Raw genomic sequence first — 20,388 nt, forward strand, 5'->3', positions numbered from 1 at the left:
CCCAGCTCCTTGGAAGCAGGGCTGCTGTTCAGCCCATCACTGATGCACATGGCCCCAGGTGCAGAACTCTGCACACAATGAACCTTGGAGGGTTCTCTTGGCCCTCTTCACAAGTCCCCTTAGCTCACTGGGATCACAGACTAAAACTCTGTTTTCGGCAGAGTGAGCGCTTTCCCTATGTCTTGGATGGCATGAGGACTTACCATACGCACTATGAGATAAGAGGAGATCAACACCAAGGAATATTCATGATCAATCAAGTGACTGACAGAAGAGCAGAAAAAATGTTTCTTTCTGTGTTCTGCATCCTTGAGAAACACGTTTATCAGCTGTAACTTTGTGTGCTCCATGTGGTGGTGCCTGAATGCTGGGAATTCCGTGAACCGCCAGCGGGCTCCCCTGCCGGCCTGCCCCGCCGAAGGAGGAATTTTCGTGCGGTACCGCCTCTGGAGCTCAGCGCTAGTCGCGGCTCTGGCAGCCTCACACCACACACAAACCGCCGGCTAAGCGAAGCTGCGGCCCTCCCCTCGCCCGAGGCGACCGGGATCGCCCGCCCGAGGGCCCTGGCAGGCAGTGGGAACGACGAGCCCCGCGAACCGGGCACTGGGCCGCAGGAAGCCTTCCCCCGGGGCCGCGGAGCCGGGAAACCCCCGCCTGCGGGGCCTCCCTGCGCGGAGGCCGGGCCGGGCCATCCCCCGCCGCGGGACCCAGCTGAGGAGCCGGGCCGGGCACACCCCAGCCCCGCCGCTGCCCTTCGTGCGGCCTCGCCTGCCGCTCCCTCCTCCCTCTTCTCTCTTCCTCCGCGGCGCCGATCTCGGGGCGAGCCCCTCCCTCTCGCCGCCGTGCGCAGCCCCACCCCTTCCCCGTGTGGGGAGCGGCGGCGGCGGCCGCGGCAGCAGGAGCGGCAGCAGCAGCTAACGGTCCTTTGTGTGCCGCCGCGGGCATGTGAGTGGCGGCGGGGCGGGAGGGGAGGCCGCGGGCGTGCGGCGCTGCGGGAACGGTTCTGCTCGCAGGCCCGGCGGCTCCTTCCCCTCCGGAGAGGGGGGCAGACGCCCGCCGGCCATCCCTGTACCCGCGCGGGCTCCGGCGCCCGTCTCGGGCCTCCGGGGTGCTTGCGGGGGAGGGCGAGCAGGCGGCGGGTGGGCGCCGGGGCAGGGCGCTGCCGGTCTGTCCTCAGCTGGTGTCTGTCGTGTTGTCGCAGGCTGGCCCGGGTGACCGTCCTCCATGACTGCCTGGGCTGCAGGACCTTCGAGCTGCCGCCTTCCGCGGCTGTGGGGGACGTGAAGGCGCGGATCGACGCGGAAGCCGGCTTCCCCCGCGCCGAGCAGCGGCTGTGGCACCGCGGGAGAGAGGTGAGGGGGCGCGGCGGGCGGGGGCACCTCCGCGGCGCTGGCGGCCACTCGCACCGCTGTGGTGCTGGAAGTCCCCACCCGGCTTCTTTTTGCATCTTGCCCGGTCTCCTGGTGCGTGGGCAGCACAGTGTGTGCGCGTCCTTCGGCGGGGGTCTCCCGTGGGAAGCAAGGAGGTCGTTTGGACCAGCAGCTAACCCTCGCACTTCTCTTGATGGTGCCAGCTTTTCTCATTCGAGTTTTTCTGTCTTTTTCTGAAATAATCCATGTGTTTTATCTTTATTTCTTTGGGGGGAGGGAACAGAAGCTTCGCTTGAGAGTGCTGATGTGCTTGTTCTGGCTTCTTTCGATTGATTTTCCATCTGCTGGCCAGCTTCAACAGTACAGTTGACATCACTATGACAGGAAGCTCTTACAAGTTAAAAATTGAGGTCTGAGTACAGGAGGAAGAGTCAAATGAATGAATAACCTTGTTCTGTTGAAGGCATCAGCCAGGGGTCACCGTTTCAGTACTGCTTGGCCGCTTCTAGCCACACTCTTGGGAGCTGGAGACCTGGAGATATTGTTGGGATGGGGGGAGTAGATGCAAGGGGAGAGGGAGAACATTGGAAATTAGGATTAAATAGGGCAAGGGGGCTTGTAAATGCAAAAGGAGAAGAGAAGGCTCCAGGGAGACCTTATTGCAACCTTTCAGTATGTGAAGGGGACTTGTAAGAAAAGTGGAGATAGACTTTATACTGAAGCCTGTAGTGACAGGACAAAGGGCAGTGGTTTTAAACTGAAAGAGGGTAGATTTTTATTGGACATAAGGAGGAAATTTTTTAGGATGAGTGTGCTGAGACACTGGGTTGCCCAGAGAAGTTGTGTATGCCCCATCATTGGAGATGTTCAAGGTCAGGTTGGCTGGAGCTTTGAGCAACCTGATCTAGTGAAAGATGTCCCTGCTCATGGCAGGGGAGATGGACTAGACGATCTTTAAAGGTTCTTTCCAACCAAAACCATTCTATGATGCTAGGGAAGAACTAGAATAAACTAGAATACATATGGGAATATTTATTCTGTACTGTAGCAATTTGGAAAATCTTTTATAAACTTTTGAACTCCTGTTTATTGGGATCAAATTATTTTTTAACTTTCTGAGGTAATAGAATATTCATCAGTAACTCTTTTTTCCCATTAAACCTGCTATGTGGAATTTACAGATGTTAAGTAAAATCCAGTATATCTTTCTCTCGTAGTTCCTTACAGTGTTAAACTATTAATTTGAATCTATTTAGTCTCCTACTTTCTGCTGATATTTTGGTACAAAAACCCTACGCGAGAAGATTTAATTATTCTATCCCTTTAATACTTGGTGTTGAGTTATAGCATTCTTTTTTATTCTAGTGAGCCCTGAGTAGGTGGTATACCCAGTGTAAGCTATTTTACATCTTAAGACAAGATCAGCTCAAGTATAACATTTCTGTAGGACCTTACAATAAGCGCACTGCAGTTCTAAGTACTATTTAAAATTGGTGTAAGTAAATAGAAATATAATTTTTTTATTATTAATATTTTTAAATTATGACTACACACTGCAGGCTAGGACTGTCTTTCGCTTATTAAATGTAGTTAGATGTAAGCATCTACATCTGTGTAAGCACCAACTTCTTTCTAGTGATTTGTTTTTACCAAAGTGAGGAAGTAGTCCTGAACTTTGCTATAAATTGAGACTAATATAATAATATAATTTCACATAATAAAATTATAATATTGTTTACCATAAACAGAAACTAATTTGAATTGGTTAACTTTCTAGTTAGCACAGCACAGCATCTAATTCTATGTCTGTTATCTTAGTATGCAGGATAGCATCACATCATATATGACTATTTTAGCATCACATTGTATATGACTGAGACACACATACAATACAAAACTAGAATTGCAATAAAACCATTATGTGCTGTGATTACTATAAATAGTTTTCCCAATGGCTGCTAAGGAATTTGTTGCTTAGTTTGCCCCAGTTTCTCTGTGATGCTCCCAGTGAGTCCATAGGTCTGCGTGCAGAAGTGATTGGGAGATGAGGCTGTTGACTTCTTCAGGGGTGTTTCTGTGACATATGTGTGTCTACACATTCTGTATTACTAGCTGCTTTGAGCTGATATTGCTTAGTTTAAAACTCCTATGAAATTACATCCTGTATGTATTTTTTGGAGTACATAGACCATGTACTTACTATATATGTTTATTTTCTTTATGGTCACCTTAGAACAATAACTGCTTTAGTTGTATGCTTCCAGAAGTTCCCAGAACATGGAACTTTTTAAATGCAAAAACAGAAGGCCATGGCTTGCTCTTAGAATGCTTCTATAGGCATTTTTTCCACTTGATCTGTTTGTGGCCATTTTTTTGGTCCTGTTACTAACAAACTGATATTTCATCTGAGGAGTATCATTAGGCAAAGGAGGCCATCCTGGACCTCAGGAACAGAAAGTGCTGCTCAGGCTGAATACTGGATGTTTCAGAGTATTTGTATACTTTTAGATAAAACCAGACTTCATAGAATAAATATGTAAGAAATGAAGATACAGTAGATTATTTATACTCTAGAATGTTCTGATCAAGATCTGTCTTACTTTCTTATTTCAGTTATCTGATGATATCAAGATTGTGGACCTTCAGAAGTGTCAAAATCAAGTTTTTCTGAAGCTTCAGTCAAAAGGATTGAAAGGTGGAGGTATGAAAAAAACTTGTCTCTGTTTATAAACTAGAAGGTCAGAGCATTTTCTAATGCAATCTGGAGTTAATTGAAATTATTCTCTTCTTTAAATGGGAAGCAATTATTTTTCTTGAAGTCCTAGGTATCCCTTCACTTGTTCTTTTCATTATGCTCCAGGAAAATGAAACCTCTCTTTTTTAAGTGCTCTGGTGTTTAATTTTTTCTTTGTTATTTCATGGGTAGAAATTAGAATATTGTCTTCCTTTGGAATCAATAAAACTTGCCTTGGAGTAACGTTAATAGCTGCCTTGTATCACATAAAATAAGATGAATAATTGTAAGGAATTCAGATACTGAAGGGATATCTTTTCAGTAACCACTGTGTAGAAAACTAACACTGGTAAAAAGCTTTTGATTTCTTCCAATTTTTTGTTTGTTTTTCTTTTGATTCTGTATGTTTCGTTACATTTTTGATTTCAAAAATTGCATGTATATCTGTATGGTATCTTGAATTAGGTTATGATACCCGAATATCTTTGGCAATGCTCTAATTACAATCTGTAATGATTATGTTACTTGGTTGCTAGTATTAATATTATTTTAACAATAACTTTATTATAAAGGAATTAAATAAGTGCTAATGGGATGGTAGGATGAAGGAGGAAACTGTTCTTTTCATGCAGATATTTTATTTGATGTCAAAAAATGTTGTTTTTCTTGGCCAATATAAGCCATGAGTGTACTGGATTATGGTTTTCTGGTGACAGAGGGAAGTGAAGCGTTTGTGTATTAGCCAGAAGTTCATGTTCACGTTCTCTAGAATGTGCAGTGGTTAGAAAACACGTATGAAAATGGATCCCGTGGTTCTGTGGCATCAAATGTTTTTCTTTCTCTCTCTCATGCTCGACTGTTTGCTCTGATAATTTTTTGCTGTATGTAGGCTGTGATAAACTAAATAAAAAGAGCTTTTTTCTTCGAGCTGTATTTTCTTTTTGGCATGCAAGTATATGGAGAAGATAGCGTAGTAGTCCTAAAAAATCTTTCATGGGAAAGAAAAGTTGCTTTTTGTTGTGCCTAGTAATGGAATATTCGGCTGTGAGATTTTCTTAGAGATATCACTCGAAGCAGTCCAGGTGTAGATAAGGGACTTTTTCTGGCCCACAACTCTGATGTAAGTCAGTCTAAAAAATCTGAAGGCTTTAGTATCATCCTTTTTTGTACATTCTGGAGTCTTTCAGTTCTGAGATTTTTTTTCCCTACAGCAGATGAATCAAGGAAGGCTCTCAACTTCTAACTTCAGCAAGTGCATGGTCAGTAGAGCCAAGCACATTGGTTGTTGAAGTACTCTGAAGATCACCCATGTCACCTTTGTGTTCCTTCATCACTGATGTCTATCAGATAATGCAGAATCTTGTCATGTGATCACAGAATAGTTCATGTTGGAATGGACATCAGGAGGTCTTTACTCCAATCTTCAGCTCAAAGCAGGGTCAGCTATGAGGTCAGACCAGGTTGCTCAAGGGTTAATCTGGTCGAGTTTAGAAAGCCTCCAAGGATGGAGATTGCACAGGCTCTCTGGGCTCCTCTTCCAATTCTCCTTTAGATTTGTGGAACCAGTTTTGTGTTAAATATGACTAGCTCTAATACTCAAGAAAAGTCCTTTCAGCCTTTGATAGGGTGCAGCAAGTCATGATCTCTAGACAGAGCAAATTTTGTGACATACATAGAGCAGCTTTGCTCTTAGATGTAAAGAGTTAGAATAATGTCTGTCTTCAGTCTTATCACTTAAAAGTTACTTGTCTGTTTTCGTGGTTCCCATAGTGAAATGTGTTTTGTTTAAGCACTTCTGCCTGCCTGCCCAAGTTAGATTTAGACAAGATTGGTTTCTTGATTTTAGAGAATTTCTCCTAAGCAAAGTAACACCCAAACTTTCCTACTATTGATCAGTTCACCTTATTTTGGAAGTTTGCATATTGCATATTGACTTTCATATACTTCTGTAACTGTAAAAATAATAACAAAAATTATAAAATACTTTCCAGATTTCCAGGTTGCAATTTTTTTTTTTATCAATGCCATTAAGTTACCTTAAATAAAGAGCTATACAACAATTTTGTAAAGACAAGAAGATGTTTGATGTTTTTACTTGATGCTTTTTTAGCAAATAGATCTCTCTTATTGATCCCCTTTTTCCCATGTTGCTGAGGATTCTGTGGTTGGTTTTTTTGGTATAATGTTTTATTCTATAATATATAATAATGTGTGTGTTTGAATCTGTGTACTTCATAAATATGCATACATGCAGAAGGAGAAAAGGAGAGAGAAAATAATTATTAATAAATCTAAAAGGAAGTGATAGATGGGGCATCAGTAGAGTCTGTTTTCCTTGTGGGGATTGCATCATTAATATTTGTTTGAAGCACATGTTTTAGACATTTGGACTTAGGGAGATGCTCTTTAGTCTCAGACTGGAGTTTGAATGGAAGAGTATTGAACCTTTCATTCTGTGATAGACTGTTTATCTTGGAGCAGAACTTAATAATGCTTGGTAGTACCTTTCTGAGATTCTCTTCCCTCGAGTGCTAAGCCCAGGTAACACCAAAGCTAGCACCAGGCCCAGTGCCATGATACGCTAGGACAGGAAGCGTACACTAGAGCCAAAGTATACTGTGCCTGTGTGTAGCTGTCAGTAGGGATCATCACTGCCTATGAAAAAGTTAGAGCCGCTGCTGCCCTAGAATAGTGTCCTGCTACTTAGAAAGTAGTAGTCCTTTAGAAGTTGCTACATTTGACTATCCAGTAGTTGGAGTTGGGTATAACTGATGCAAAGATTTAGCCCCAAAATTTATTTCATCTAGATATGAAACAACATGTTGACCTTAACATCAAGACTTATAAAAGATTTATAATGTAGTATTTTTACAGTTGATATTGGAAATACAGGATTTTACAGTCTCAGGCCTTGAGTTAATTTAAAATTTTTTTCTAAATTCCCAGTAATTGTTTAGTGAGGTTTTTTTTTTTTAATCTGAAATTAAGAGCGTAGTAGCATAATACACAGATTATTTTGTTTGTTTGTTTGTTTTTAGGTCGTTTTGGACAAACAACTCCACCACTTGTGGATTTTCTTAAGGATATTTTAAGAAGATACCCAGAAGGAGGACAGATTCTTAAGGTATACAACAAATGGTATTTTTAGCAGTCATTTAATATGCATGACATAATAGCATTAGTTTAACACTTTCCAGCAAATCTTGCAGTTGTTGTACCTCATTACATATTCATTGTATACAGGAGATACCTGTTTTCATTTCTGTGGACAAGGCGAAGTGAGTTGTGGGTTTGTGGTGGTTTTTTGTGCGTTTAACGTCTCTGAGTTTGCTTGTCACAGATGCCATTGTAATTGATAAAAAAATAGAGATAAAATGCAGATGTTATAATTAAATCAGAGACTTCATGATGTACTTTATGTGAGTGAGCTATCTAAAATGTTTATTTTGCTTATTTATTGTTCATCTCTGTTATAAGCTATGGTAAAACCACAATAGTATATAAAATTTTTGGAAGTGATTTTTTTAATATAAGATTGGGATAAACTGGAGACTTTAATACAAGATTTTGTTGAGAAATTTCTTGGTAGGTAAATATATTTTCCCTAGGGAACTATGACAGCATCACAAGGTGTCATCATTAGTTTAAGAACACTTTTAAAATGGGAATCTTTGAGTTGCTTTTGGAAGACTTGCTCTAGAGTGATAAGAATAACAAACCCATCATTTTTATATGGACTGAAAAATATTTTTAGTCTAGACATTGGTTCTCAAGAATGTCATGGGATTTTCTGAACTGAGGTTAATGTTCTTTATGGTGTTTTATTGTTGGTCCAGGAGACTTCAAAGTGTGCAACAGTAGGGCATGTTATGTGTGATGCTCCACATTTGAATGTTGTATGTTACGTGTAGAAGCCTAACAGTGGAAATGACAACATTGATTTAAGCACTAAACCATTTTTCAGTAAATAGGATGGTGAACCAATAGACTGGAGCTCACCTCACCTTACTTTAGACATGGCTGGAACACCTCTGCTATGAAGGGCTGAGAGAGTTGTGGTTGATTAGCCTGGAGGAGAGAAGGCTCTGGTGAGACCTTATTGTGGCCTATCAACATACAAAGGGGGTTTATAAGAAAGATGGAGAGAGATTTTATACCAATGCCTGTAGTGACAGAACAAGGGACAATGGTTTTAAAGTGAAAGAGAGTAGGTTTTGATTTGACGTAAGGAAGAAATTTTTTAGGAACAGGTTGCCCAGAGAAGCTGTGGCTGCCCCCTCCCTGGAAGTGTTCAAGGCCAGGTTGGACGGGGCTTTGAGCAACCTGGTCTAGTGGAAGGTGTCCCTGCCCATGGCAGGGTGGGGGTTGGAACTAGATGATCTTGAAGGTCCCTTCCAACCTAAACCATTTTATGATTATGATCTGAAAAAATAGAGATCATTCTAAATTTGTCAAGGCCCACAAGGGGGAAGATAGGTACTGATTTTTTTGATTTGTTGTAGCTTGTAATGATAATGTCTGAAAGTGCCAGTTTGATTTTTTTTTTTTTTGAAGAGCATCTGGGGTGATTAGTTCATTGTTGGATGTTAAACTTCTCATCAGAATGCTTCATCACATGGATGTTAGGAGATTCATTTTCTTAGTAAGTGGGACTACTAGGTTCTAACTAATGGGATTTGGTACAGATGTATCTGTCTGTATGTATAAAACACACAAATACAAATGGTGACAGATGATGACAGTTCCTGCTGTCTCTTGGAAGGTTTTCTTCACAACCATGGGACTAGAAGTTGATTATTTTTAGTGCGAATGCTTAAGATAAGCGTATCTTCAATTTTTTTTGGCAAGCTGTGTCCTGGATATGTGCTGAGCAGTGTCTGTTCGTAAGATGGGTGCTTACATTTTTACCGGTTCCTGGTACTAGTTGAATCTGTAAGATGCGTTTGAATCATAAAGGGTTCAGTCCTTCTTAACAATTTAAACCAAAATTTTTATTTCATTGTGAAGAAATAAGATAATGTCCTTGGAAATCAGACAGGTAAATCTAAAAATAGAGATGTTCCTATTTTCATAGTTTGCAATTTAGAGTTAACAGACTGTTAGGGAGGGATTACTACCAGGAATTTTGCTGATCTGTTAAAATTGATCTCACTGTTTGGATTCTTCAAATACAATACTGTTACAGCTGAATGTAGCAGATGCTCCATGTGCCCCAGCATGAATACAAGTCTCTGACTGCACGGTGGTTTCCATATTTACTATGTAATATTTCTAGAGGCTTTGGCTATCTTTCTGTATCTTCTTGAATGACGGCTGTGATTATTCTCTTAGGTGAGGAGGAGTTACATGGTTTTTGTAATTAAATACCTCGTGGACGTTCTTTAAAAAATTATTATTTATGCTGAACTGTGGGTATATTTCTTGCTATCTCATCATGCTTCAAAATTAGGTAGAAATGACAATATAAACAGTATATTTTGGTTATTTGTGTGATATGCGTTATAGACTGAACATATTGTCACAGACTGAAAGATCGAGGGGTTACAGTTTTGAAACCAGTCAACAGTATATTAGAATGCAACCTAATCTGAAATACGTGCTGCTAGTTGATGCATTTTTTTAAAAAAAAGATTAATCTTGCTAGCAAGTCTTTTATTTTTATGCATAATTGAATGAAGTTTATGTTGTATGAATACATTGGATGTGATGTATCTACATAGCTTTTCAATTCAGGTGAGATACTTATGCCAAACTTACATACACATGTGTGTACGTGTATATATATGTATGTATGAGTGTGTATCTTTGGAGCCCTGATAGACTTTGATACAGTGTAAGTAGAGCATTGTGTGAAGCTCTAATCCTGTAGGTATTTATGATCATGCTTATGTGTCTGCAGTGTATAATGCTGTTGATGTAAATGGGACTGGATAGGCATATGTTATTAATGGTAGTGTTTACAGAACTAGTTGATTGACATTTTAGTTATTAGAGTTTTCCATGGCTCTCACCACTACTAATACTATTTAACAAATACTCAATCTTAACATAAGCCTCTTTATAGTCTATGGGCTTCATTCAACAGGTGAGCTGTTGGTTCGTGATTTAGTTACTGGTCAGAACTGTTTTGTAGCCCTTTGCTGCAGGGGTGTTAGAAGTGAGTGCTGTGGCTCTTGAACAGTTGGTTCATACTGTGAAATGTTAACTTAAATGGAATTCAGTTGATGTAAAGAGTGCTGTGTATTGCCCTTCTATGACTTGTTGCCTCACTGTTGTCTTAGAGCTGTTGTGTGGGCTTAACAGTAAACTTCGATTTTATTTTTTTATAATTCTTTTTTCTTCTGCCATCTTGAATTGTTAGGAGACTTGTACAACTCTGATTTGGGGTAATATAATTATAGTAGTAACAGTTCAGTAGCTTATTTATCAACTTTATAACTGCTTGTGTGTGGTATTTGAGCTTCAGATTCAAACCACTTTTATAGTATTTGTGTGAATATTCCTGAGAATGTCTATTTTCATTCAGGTCAACTGGATAAAATTATTTTGGTTGAAAAGTATAAAAGCAATTACAGTTGAGACAATTGCTTATTTTCTACTATTTTAGTTGCAAAGCCATTGCTAGAATATGTACAACATTACGGCATTATACTTTTGTTTTGTTTGTTTTTTTGCTGCCTCAGGAACTGATACAGAATGCAGAAGATGCTGGTGCCACAGAGGTTAGGTTTTTATATGATGAAACTCAGTATGGAACAGAAACTCTATGGTCAAAGGACATGGCACAATATCAGGGTAAATACAATTTTTATTAATTTTGGCCACTATTCTTCAATATGTATGTGGTTCTGTGTTTTCCTCCGTGCTGTATGGAGATGACCACCTTACTAGGTGCATATTTTGTCTATGTTCTAATATTGATAATTCTTTTCCAAAGCCAGTGTTTGCTGTTGAAGACCTTACATGGTCTTCTTGCAGATTGTCAGTAGCAGCTTTCCAACTGCTTCCAGTTAATGCTGTTTGAGAAAGCCTTCATGTTCTGCTATTTTCTTCTGTCACTTCTCCCAGGGTCACTGTGTATTCTGTGGCTTATTTCCCTGGGTTCACCTGGTATCCCAAGATACAAAAAAGGATTTTTAGTAGAGGAAGTAAACAAGATTTAATAAGTAAGACCTAGGATAAAAGAATGCTTGGGGTATTAGTACTTTTTCAGATTTTCTGCATATTAACTTCTACCTTTTGAGAGCTATTTCCAGTTCTTAATGTAAAGATGACCCTAGCACCTTATGTGTCACCATTCTGAGGGTGGTTCTGTTTTATTCTCTATCTCTTACTCTCACCCTTACACCAAACTTTGCTCCATGCTGCCTGTATACTCCAGATGTAGTTTCTTGTAACTTTAAGGTTTTTATATCATCTAATGTGGCTTTGTGTGATAGAGGTCAGTTACATATTTATCAAACAAATTAGTCTGCATAATCATTCTGAAAGGCAGTCAGTTGTGTTTTGAAGATTGCAATGATGGATGATCCACTACTACTTGTTTTTAGCTTTTTTCAGTTGTTACTCAGCCTCATTATGTCTTCTAATTAGAATTTGTCTGTCTTACTTTCTAGACCCAGGTTATTGTTATATCTTGCCATGTATTACCTTCCAGTGGAGGTATTAATAGAATGTGATTAGTACATCTTTCAAACATCTTTTTGATGGACTGAACAGATTGAGTTTAAGCCTTGCTTAAGGCTTAAACTTCGTTTGGAAGTTTTGTTGTTTTCTGCTTTCTGTTCAGTTTTTCAGAATCATTCTTTTAAAATGTGGACACCAGAACTAGATATCACATCAGAATATAAATCTCTTAAGTACCATATACAGAGGTAAATCCATCTCCTTGCTTCTGCTTTTGCTGTTACTCTATACCTCCCTTTCATCACCAAGCATAATTTGATGTCAGCTTGAGTCATAGCTTCCCCATTAAATTTATACATGCATACTTTGAAGAAATACTTTCTCAGTTCTGTAAGTTCACCTCCTAGAAATTTTTAACAGTAAATAGTTTTCTTCTGTCATCTTTTTAACACTTACCTATTTATTATAGGGCCAGCATTTTATGCCTACAATGATGCAGTTTTCACCCCTGAGGACTGGCATGGTATACAGGAAATAGCAAGAAGCAGAAAGAAAGATGATCCCCTGAAAGTTGGAAGATTTGGAATTGGCTTTAATTCAGTTTATCATATAACAGGTACTCTCAGTAGATATTTTAAAATGAAAATGCTGGATTTAAATTGTTTAGTTATTTTAGATATTTATCAAAGATTTAGTATTTTCTCTATAGTGCATTTTTACATTATGGCTATGTTTCCTTAAGAAGCATTCATATTTTTCTAAAACCCTGTAAGGTATCCTTTGGATTTTGAAGGGTTTTGGAGGAGATTTGTTTCTTCTAGTAACATCATTACATACTTAGTCCCGTATGTTGAAATGAACATTCCTTTACACTGTTATTTCAGTTATGCACTGCTGTTCATATTAGAGACCCATAATATAGGGTAAATGTGTACGTAGAAGTGTGAAATTTTAGACTACAGTGAAACTATGCAGGTTCTTTGCATAATAAGCAGTGATTATATTTTACGCTAGAAAGGCTATTCCATAATAGAGGTATATGCACATTTACATTTGAGAGAGATAGTACATACTCTTTCAAAAGCTGGCAATATTCAGTCTTGAAACCTGTTATTCTGGTGAAATGTTTTACTGCTGTACAGAAGCAGCATATAGCATAAATAGTGCTTATAGTCTACATAGTTATAATAGTACAGGATAAGAGGCAAATTTTTTCTGAAATAACATTTTTAACTTGTGAAGTGAGTTTGTAAGACGCAGGATGTTTTTCCACAATATTTTACCTAGTAGCGGTAAATACATTCAGTGGTTTGATAATTCTGGGAATTTGTGCTTTTAAATGTACAAGATTACTGTTTGCAAGCCTTCAAGATCTGCAAAGTATGAATGTGATAGAATACATCTTTAGTAAATTAAATTGATGTTTTTCCTGAAGACATTGGAAAGGTAAAAGTATATCATTGAAAAAAGTTGTACTTTCTGTTGCTCACTCTTTGCTAGAATTCAGCTAGTTGAATGACTATTTATATATTTAATTGCAGAATACAGGTGTGCTTTTTTCTTCCTGTCAGTAAGCACTGAACTATGTGTTACCAGAATCATAGAATCATGTAGGTTGGAAAAGACGTTTAAGATCATTTGAGTCCAACCATAAACCCAACACTGCCAAGTCCACCACTAAACCACGGCCACATCTCTATGTCTTTTAAATACCTCCATGGATGGTGACTCAGCTACTTCCCTGGGCATTATACTTGGTTCATTGGAGTTTTATTTTTTTTTTATTTTTCTTGCCCTTTTAAAATTTGTTCTTTAAGACTGTATTTGAAAAATATGTTGTTTTAGGGTTATTAATAGTTGTTGTTTTTTATGTATACAGATGTACCTAGTATTTTCAGTGGTGACCAGATTGGAATGCTTGATCCCCATCAAACCCTTTTTGGACCTCATGAATCAGGCCAGTGTTGGAATCTAAAAGAAGATAGCAAGGAGATCAATGAACTTACAGACCAGTTTGCACCATTCATTGGTGTATTTGGCAGCACTAAGGAAACCTTTAAGAACGGAAACTTTCCTGGTACCTTTTTTCGTTTCCCACTTCGTCTGCAGCCTTCCCAACTGAGCAGCAATGTTTATGACAAACAGAAGGTTCTGGAGCTGTTTGAATCCTTCAGAGCAGATGCGGACACAGTATTGCTGTTCTTGAAAAGTGTTCAGGATGTTTCATTGCATGTTAGGGAAGCTGATGGAACTGAGAGGTTGATTTTTAGAGTAACTGCTAGTGAGAATAAGGCCTTGAAACATGAAAGACCCAATTCTATCAAAATCTTAGGAACTGCAATAAATCAGTATTGTAAAGGAGTTCCAAGCAATAGCATAACATGTGTGACATACCATGTAAATATAGTTGTAGAAGATGAGAGTGTTAAGGACGCACAGAAAACATCTTGGTTAGTGTGTAATTGTGTAGGTGGTCGAGGAATGTGTACTGAACTGGATTGTTTAGCTGATGACTTGAAATTTGTTCCTACTATTGGAATAGCCATGTCTTTATCAACTAATGGGGAGGAAAAAGGAGCTGTAGCAGACTTTTCGGGGAGAGCATTCTGTTTTCTGCCTTTGCCTCCAGGTGAAGAAAGCAAAACTGGACTCCCAGTTCATGTTAGTGGTTTCTTTGGTCTCACAGACAATAGGAGGAGTATCAAATGGCGAGAGTTGGATCAATGGAGAGATCCAGCAGCTTTGTGGAATGATGTTCTTGTGGTAAATATAGTGCCAAAGGCATATACCACCCTTATTTTGGAAGCTATCAAACGAATGGAGACTGAGAAGAATTCGGATTTTCCGTTGTCAGCTGAAAGAATTTATAGGTTATGGCCTGATGAGAACAAAATCAGGGTACCCTGGAAACCAATTGTAGTACCTCTCTTTAAAGAGCTGCTCCAGCATACGGTTATTTACTCAGTGAGTAATCAGTGGATAAAAGTGGAACAGGTGCACTTTTCTGAAATGGATGAGAGTTTGGAGTACACACAGTCTGTTCTCAACTACCTCCAGAATTCAGGGAAGCAGATTGCCAAGGTACCAGCAAATATTGCTAGTGCAGTGCATCTTACTATTTCTGCTGCTAAAGCTGTGAAAAAAGTGACTCCTGCTGTATTACGGCAAGTACTAAGGAAATCTGGACACAGTGCACCTGCTGAAGAAAAGCTCCATCTTTTAGAATTTGTGCTTTCTGATGGAGTCTACAGTGAACTGATTGGATTGGAGCTTTTGCCATTACAGAATGGAAATTTTATTCCTTTTTCTTCATCCGTGTCAGAACAGGATGTAGTTTACATAACCTCAGAAGAATATCCCAGGTATACTTAATATTTTAAATACTGGTATATTTTTAGTTTAAATGTTAAAACAGAGCCTCAGACTGTTATTTTCTTATCAGCAAACAAGATTGATATGCAGCAGCCTGTAATGAAATAATGCATAAGTAGAACTTAGTTTTCTGTATGTATGTAGTTGTTTGTGTGCATATGTCTCATTTGAGAAGCTTGACAGCTACTTGCCATTATAACTTTATAAAGAATTGTGTGATCTAGGCTTTAAGGGGGTACCTCAGGATACATTTCAAGTTAGCTCTCTTCAGAGAATTCTAAGTATGAGGAGGTTAGAAACATGCATACTAGGAAGTACATTAAATTAGGTAATGATAAGAGCTTTTATTAAAGTTTGAGATTACTTCAGGCTTTTTTTTTTTTTAATTTTTTAAAAACAACACTTACTTTCAGTGAAGAGCTTAGTACTAAACACTTAATGGTTTCAGGAAGTTACTACCATGAAAAGAAGTGGGCTTGTCTTTTCATTCTGTTCCTCCTTTGTTCTTTCTAGTCCCTTTCCAATTAATTTTGTTTCCCTTGCTTATTTCCCAGCTGCATCAATGTCCCAGTTTGGTTCACATTTCATCAGCCAAAAAAGCTTGCACTGTCACTGGGGAGGGGATAGCAAAGCTATCTAGCTGAAATAAGTGACCTTCGGGTCACTGGGGAGAAAGCATGACTACTGCTTTTTATGTCTGTACTGGATTATGCATGTATAAAAGATTTGTTAAATCTGGACTCTTCTTCAAGTAATCTCTTAAGAGGTATTGCTTGAAATCGCACTGCTTGGTGTCTGAACACACCAGATGTAGTTGTTCCTCCTTTCAAAGTGTTACCTGTACGTATGTTCACAACCACCCCTCCTTCTCCTTTCCCTCAGAGTTCCACTAATTTTCAGATCCTCAACTTGAGAGAATGTGACATTTGGCATGTGCTTTGCTGCTTCTACTGCCCTATGGACTGTTTATAAGGGAAGTAGAGGTGGGTTGGAGTGTGCCAATATAGATATTATTAAGGTAAAAAGTACTTCAAGTAAGGTTCTTACGTAAATTGTGGTTTGAATACATGTATAGACAGCACATCTTCAAGAAGGTTTGAATACATGTATAGACAGCATATCTTCAAGAAGGTTTGAATATATGTATAGACAACACATCTTCAAGAAAAGCAGTTCAATGCTGGTAACTGATCTTCCTGTGCTTGCTTTTTTAAAGCCCACTGCTGTTCTTTTTCTGTTACATTCCAGACCCATAATCTTCCTTGTTCTAGACAATTCAGGTTATTTTTTAGGGGATTAACACTACTCAGAGCCTGTGATTCTAGTGTCTTCTTTAAAAAAAAACCTAAAAAAATTCTCTAGCATCTGTGGTGAGATGATTTATCTTTTGCTATTCTTTCTATTTGTTTCTTCTTCCAGAAGTTAAGCCAGTATACTAATAACAGAAAACACTCCCATGATGAGACTAGCAAATTACAGCCCTGCTTCAGACTAGTCATAAGATACTCTTTTGGAAACTTAATGATACTGTTTATCATATTCAGTTCATATTCTGGTGGTAATGGACTTAGTTTGGTTAGTCTTGTAAAACTGATGCAAAAGCATATTATACCAGGCATAAATATCTTTCCTAGCTATGGTAATAGAGAAATTTGAAATAGCAATGCTTTATTTGCCTCTATTATTGCCTACAGTAATTATTTTTAATTCTAATGTTATAAATATGATAAATGATGTTAGAGGTTTTAAAACACTTTCAACTTAAGAGTTTGGCTCTTTGTGTGTTCGAATTTGGAGCTTGCTAAAAAGGTGAAAATAGCTCTTACAAATTTCTTTCTGTTAACACCTGTGCAAGAACAAGATTCTGTGTTGGCTTATGTATAATTAACATACCGGCTGTCAGAATTAAACTGGATAGTTATTTTTGATTTCAGGAAGACCAAAGCCCTAAAAACCTCTTTAAGTGCTAACATAAAGGAAGGGAATGGAACGGCAGGATGAGACTGTCTCTTGGCTACAATAATCTTGACTACTGTCTGCAGATCTTTTGAAATCCACAGATCTGTGTGAAGTCCTAGAATTACATGTATTTTTTGTATGCTTTCAAATAGAATCTTTAAAAGGCATAGAATAGTAGCTGCTATTTTACCCTTTTTTTTTTCTTTTTGCTAGAATACAAATAGATGAAAATAATTGTCAAATCCCAGTTTTTCTATCAAAAGAAAACTTGCTTAGACCTGCTTTGAAAAGCAGAGTAGTTGGAAAAATTAGTTACTTACTACCCTCTGCTTCTAAATGTATGATTTTCTCATTTATAAGAAAATGCCCACTGAAAGCACTATTCTGTATGTGTAAGCGATCGCTTGGCATATAATTGTTTTACCATGATGATTACCATGCTGGTAATGTCTATGCAGCAACATAAATAAATAATGCTTATTATTATTACTAAGGTATGTTTTTTGTGTTTTGTTTTTTGTTTCTTTTTTTCTTTATGGTGTGCTAGATCACTCTTTCCTGGCCTGGAAGGAAGGTTACTTTCTGATGACCTGAAGCCTGAGGTTCTAGCTGCTTTGAAAGAAGCTGCCAAAAGCCGAGGTAATATGTCTTTTGTTTTCTCACACAGTGAAACATTATCAATGATTTAACAGACTAGTTCTAAACTCAAGTTTAAAGTAATGTGTCTTTTGAAATTGAGTTCACATAACTAAGTTGGTCATCTAAAAAATAATATTTAAGATATAATAGACTATATTGTTTCAATTGGAAATAACACAAATGAAAATTATAAATGAACAAATAAGCAAAGGCAAGGGAAGAAGGATAAAAATTAACTTAGTAAAGCATGTATTCAAGGTTCAATAATTTTGTTCAAATAATATTCCTCCACTTAAGACAGTCTGAATTCTGTTTTACATTTGTAGTACTTGCATATGCAATAGCTATGTAATGGTTTTGATACTGTGTATCATCTCTTATCTCCCAGTCGAAAGTGATTGCTTCAGTGCATTTTTTTAAAACCACCTAAAGCATCTAGCCTCAAGCATACTGTAGATCATATAATCTCATCAGGAATTTCCTGAGTCTTAATTCATAGTTTATGGTTGTGCCAGTGTGGACCTACTGAAATATTTCCAATCTTGATCAAAAGATTTGGAGAAGTTGTTTGCACCTGTAAATAAGATCTTCTATGTTTAACTGCCTTCACAATTATTTTTGTCTCTTCTACTCAGAGTTTGTCTATATTTACCTTTCCACCCTTGCATTTCATTAGGAATTTTATTGGTAAATACAAAGTCTGAGTCTCAGAAGTCTTTTCATGTAAACACAATTTGCTAACAAGTCACTCTTCAGCTTATTTTTGAATAGTATGAGTATATGGTGAGCTATTCTTCAATGTCTAGAAAATGTGCTTTTCAGAAAAAGATTCTTGTCTCTCTTTTTTTAAAATGCTCAATTCATCAGAATACTTTTTTTGGTCTGAAGCTACTAGAACCAGACATGACATAGAATACTATAAATCATTGTTTTGATTTGCTTTTCTTGATACCGTTTGTCATGGTCTTCAGTTATTCAATCACAGTCTCTGTTTCTTCAGTCTGTGTTCTGACCTTTTTACCCTTCAGTCCTTTATATGTTCTCCATTTAATATTCTTCCTGTTCAGTTGGAAACCTCCTCCTTTCTTCATGGTTTTATCATTGCTTCATTATCAAAAATAATAGAAAAATTAGATAATTCTGAGGCAAGATGATAATTTTTTTTTAAGTATGGCAAAGAATCTGTGAAGAGATTGAAAGAATTGGGAGTGACTTATTGCACAAACAGTGTAAATATTTAAAATAATATAAATTGTATACTAGATGTGAAATTAGTGCTGGGACTTTCATTGAATATGAAGAACAGCAACTTTGAAACTATGAAGGAAAACTTTCTTCTAAAAAGCAGAATTGTCAAAGCTTTATAGGCATATTATTTGATGGGTATTCTGTCTATTGTTGCAGTAGAATATGCTTGTTTTAAATTTTTTTTTGTCTGTTTTAAATTTTTTTTTGTCTGTTTTTAATTTATTTTGTTTTAATATAGACTGTAAACTGTTGAAAGTAGTTACTACTTTAAATTGTGCATCCAAACAGTGAATATTCTTAATCTGGGATATGACCATAAAGAACTACTGTTTAGTTTAGTAGTAATTGCTCAGACTTCAAAAGAACAGAACTATATAGGGATCAAGACAGCCACAGTAAGATTATATGGATGGAGGATTGTATGGAAGACAGGAATGTTAACTTTGAAAAATGCCAGTTCATTGTGATGGTACCTTAAATTGACTTTGAGATGTATTGTCCTAGAAAATTTCCTCCAAGTGAATGTCACAAAGCAGTCCAAAACCATGCTTAAATTAAAAAACAGAGCAAACCAACTAAAACAAAATACGGATTTGACGGACTGTATGCTTGAATACATCTTAAACAGAACAAGCAGAGGTGATTAAAATGAAAAAAACCATATATATTCATGAAACAATCCCTTGCTGAGTTCTTCTAGGACATTCCTTCACTTCCAGGCTTAGTCACTGAGTTGCAACAAAGTCTGTCTAGTCTTTTTAGTTTCTGGGAAGCTTTTTTAGTCACATTTAAGATCTTGCTTCTGTCTCTCTTCTTCTTCTGGCAGTTTCTAGGGACTTGTTCTTGGTTGGTAGTATGCCTCTCGTTGATTAGAAGAACATATTTTTGTAAATGAATATGACAAGTATAATTCTTCTAAATCTTCTAAAAATGCTTAAGGGCTTTTAAATAATCCTTTGCAAGATTATAGAGGCCTACTTTTTATTCTACCTCATCCTAAATTATTCTTCATTCTAAGATTTTGCATAATTGTAAAGTACAACTACAGTACCATAAAAGTTGTACGTTATTATAAATAATAAGTATTAGAGGGTTTTTTGGCAGGTTTTGAAACCTTACCTATCAAGAATTTCACTTAGCTGTACAAATTATCAGAGAGATTCCTGATATAGCTGCAGAAATAGAAACTTTCTTGTATTATTTCTTTGAGAAGATGGGATGCAATTTTTTTTTTTATTGTGTTGTACAAAGACAACCAGATCATACTTTTTCTCTCCTAAAATGTGTACTGTATCTTTCTAGTTAATAACTTTTTCTATATTTAGTGTGTTAATATGTAACTCACTGATATTTTCTAAAAATGGATTTGATTATATTCTAGCCCAACAGCTTCTCTGGGGATTTTCAGGTATGGTTATTAACTGAGGATGTACTGGTTTG

At 37.7% G+C, this 20,388-nt stretch overlaps 1 protein-coding gene across 3 annotated transcripts in view; it reads left to right on the forward strand.

Moving 5' to 3' along the window:
• Positions 1-20,388, forward strand: part of SACS (sacsin molecular chaperone) — a 97,814-nt gene that overhangs the window by 62,356 nt on the left and 15,070 nt on the right. The window contains exons 1-8 of one of the 3 annotated variants that reach the window (XM_074816008.1): positions 872-945; positions 1,202-1,352; positions 3,984-4,071; positions 7,143-7,228; positions 10,788-10,899; positions 12,200-12,346; positions 13,610-15,092; positions 17,609-17,700. In XM_074816008.1, the coding sequence (XP_074672109.1) occupies positions 944-945; positions 1,202-1,352; positions 3,984-4,071; positions 7,143-7,228; positions 10,788-10,899; positions 12,200-12,346; positions 13,610-15,092; positions 17,609-17,700 (2,161 nt within the window). In that variant the 5' untranslated portion in view covers positions 872-943. Of the gene's footprint in view, positions 1-871; positions 946-1,201; positions 1,353-3,983; positions 4,072-7,142; positions 7,229-10,787; positions 10,900-12,199; positions 12,347-13,609; positions 15,093-17,608; positions 17,701-20,388 lie in introns of those variants that run through there. The other 2 variants (XM_074816007.1, XM_074816009.1) reach the window with 2 other exon arrangements.

The sequence above is a fragment of the Strix aluco genome, chromosome 2 (assembly GCF_031877795.1).
Source record: "Strix aluco isolate bStrAlu1 chromosome 2, bStrAlu1.hap1, whole genome shotgun sequence".
NCBI classification, from domain to species: domain Eukaryota; kingdom Metazoa; phylum Chordata; class Aves; order Strigiformes; family Strigidae; genus Strix; species Strix aluco.